The sequence below is a fragment of the Lactuca saligna genome, chromosome 7, assembly GCF_052625555.1.
Source record: "Lactuca saligna cultivar CGN05327 chromosome 7, ASM5262555v1, whole genome shotgun sequence".
NCBI classification, from domain to species: Eukaryota; Viridiplantae; Streptophyta; class Magnoliopsida; order Asterales; family Asteraceae; genus Lactuca; species Lactuca saligna.
The window spans coordinates 29,964,627-29,967,500 of NC_136423.1; the positions used below are offsets into that span (position 1 = coordinate 29,964,627).

General features: G+C 35.5%; 1 protein-coding gene across 1 annotated transcript; it reads right to left on the reverse strand.

Annotated features, from left to right (window-relative positions):
• Positions 1-721: 721 nt before the first annotated feature.
• Positions 722-2,438, reverse strand: LOC145006046 (UPF0481 protein At3g47200-like). The gene is made up of 2 exons (XM_078965136.1): positions 2,325-2,438; positions 722-2,207 (listed from the first exon to the last, which is right to left on the reverse strand). Exon 2 carries the CDS (start codon positions 2,182-2,184, stop codon positions 817-819), a length of 1,368 nt encoding a protein of 455 aa, XP_078821262.1. The 5' UTR covers positions 2,185-2,207; positions 2,325-2,438; the 3' UTR covers positions 722-816.
• Between the last annotated feature and the right edge of the window lie 436 nt (positions 2,439-2,874).

Genomic DNA, 2,874 nt, shown 5'->3' on the forward strand with positions numbered 1-2,874 from the left:
GCGTAAGAGATAGAAGATGAACCTTTTTCTAATTGGCAATGGGAATCCCAGAGATTTTGCATTCGTTCAACATAATTGTGACTGTATGCAGCTTCAGGAGTGGTCCATATATCTCGAGTGGTATGTAGTACAAGGATCTCTGCCATAGCTTCTTCGGTAAGTGATGCTTGAAGAATTAGGATGGCTCGTTGATCAGCTTCTTCCTAAACAGTGAAGGACTTGTCTTCAACAATGATGGTGCGGAGGGAGCCAGTGTAGAACCAATAACGTGACTGAGAAGATTTTGATAATTGAGGAGAGGAATGATTTGATTCTTCAATGGTAGGTAATTGGAAGAAGATAGCTTGATAGTCAACGGATGCATAATGGTGTTGAGGGAGAGGGTACCATCGGCAGAAGATGAGGCAGGTGACATGATGAAGATCGAGAAAAACTGAGTAGGGCCGACTAGAAAGATCGTAGAAAGGCTGATACCATATAAGAATTTAATCAAATCAATCTCCCATGATATGGAGAGATGTACGATTTACTATTTATAACAAATACAAGATTACAAGATATGAATTTATATTACAACAAGATCCTATAAGCTAGGTAGGGATAAGTTTATTTAGTTGTAGGTTTATCGTTAATAATTTCTCAATCGAGGGAACAAAAGTTTCAAAATAAAGTAATGAATGTCAGCAGCGTAATTTCTTACATATATCAAACTTACGCATGTTGAATATGGGAGACTTATTACAGAAAAATAAATAAGTACAAGTAAAAGCGTGAACAACCAAAAGATTAAAAAGCACTGAAAATGTAATTGTTGGATTATTTGGGGTTGACAGTAAAGATGGTCTGAACCACGGTAAGAGCAAACAGGACGAATGCAGCAACTAGAGCGATGATATTCCAGGGATTCTTGAAATATGTACGCCTCAACCCTGAAATAGTATAGGGCCAGTATCTATTGTAGTAGGCATCCAAATCTTTCCACTGTTCATGGTAAACAAATTCTAAGAGTAGAACTTCTTTGCAAATGTTGTTTATCATATTTGCAGCATGGTCATTCGAACCTAAATGATTGATAAGAACTTTAGATTTTACCAAACGAGCAACATCCTGTGGAGTATCGATTAGCAAATCCATGGCACAGACATATGATGTAATATATTTCCCAACATTAGAAAACTGCTCATATATAATGAGGTTCCTTAAAATCAATTCAGTCGAATCATTTATACGCATTATTGGCATCTTCAGAGTAGGCCATTGGAGCCATGGAATTTGGGGAATGGCCATAAAAATTGGAATCCATGAAAACAAAGGTGAGGGAACTTCTAGTTTCATGGCCAGTCCCCAATCTTGATCTTCATTAGGCTTGAAGTTTATCCCTGCCCTATACAAATCCATGGCCGAGTGGCCTTTTGGATCTGGTAAAAACATTGCTTGTATCGGTTTCGAAGGCTGGTAATTTTTGTGTAATAAGCCAAGAAGATGATCATGAGTGGAATCTGGGCTGACATTGGGTGCTACAAGATTTCCTACAAAGATGTAGGAATAATATTTTAGAATTTCTTGGATATATGTGGTAAGAGAGGCATTTGGTATGGATTTCAAAAGAGTACACTCAAAGATGTTTTCAAGAACAAAAAACGGGATTTGGTTTTCTATCAGCATCAAATCAAACATTATCGATTGAGTAATCAACTTGTTACTCTTAGATGATAACTCTAAAAGACGCGCACCGAACTCAAGTATGAAACAGCCATCTATTACCATCATCTCAGCAAGCTCAAAATCGCTACAGGTTGTCAATCCTCCATAAGAGGCCTTGATTCTTTGTATTGAATGAGTCACCTTCTCTGCACATTCTTGCAGCATTTGCTTAATTGCAACACTATGTTCATCTTGCAAAGTTTGCTTTGGAACACAGCGTTGCAATAAATTGTGTAAATAAGTCTTTTTTTGAACCTCAAATCCTTTCAAATTTTCATCTTGTTTGTGAAGAGGTCCAATAGAGACCACCCTAGGATTAAAAGAACTTGGGCTGAGATCTCTGAACGCACTAGGAACAATATAAATTGATGGTGGAACTTGATTGTCCAGAATCTCTCCATTTTCTTTACAATCAACTAGAAATTTGACAGTATGCCCAATGATATCTTTTCCTTCTAATCCAATATCGGCTTTTTCCATTCAGACTGCTAGCTTAATTTCCACTGTAGTGGATCATGGATCAGTTAGACGAAAATTTACATGATAATATATAGAGTGAATGTGGTTAAAGAAAAACACATTAATTAATAAGATACAACACCTCGTACTAATCGGGTTACCTTCTTCGTGAATTGCTTCTTTATTGTGACCAATACTTTAACTCTAGTAATACCGGTTCTTCAGCTGTGTGGAAATTTTAACGCTTGCGAATTAAAGAAGTAACATCAACTGAAATCTTCTCCAGTACTGTAATAAAACTGCCAACACACGGTATGTTAAAATCTGAAATTAAAAATTTAAAACTATTTTGTAATTTTAAATAGATAATTTAAATGGTTGTGATTTCATGTGGCAAAATCTGATGGATGTGGTTTCTCATGTGGTTCACTCACCGGAACCATAGATCAATATTAACTATTGATTTTGTAAAGTGTCTTAGAGTAAATGTAGGCCGTGGCTACATGTACACATAAAGTGAATATGAGTTTGTTATATAACTAACATTAAGCGTAAAACTCATGTACACATAAAGTGAATATGAGTTATATACAATATGAGTTTGTTATATAACTAACATTAAGCGTAAAACTCATGTACACATAAAGTGAATATGAGTTTGTTATATAACTAACATTAAGCGTAAAACTAATCTTAGTTTTTATTTATTTA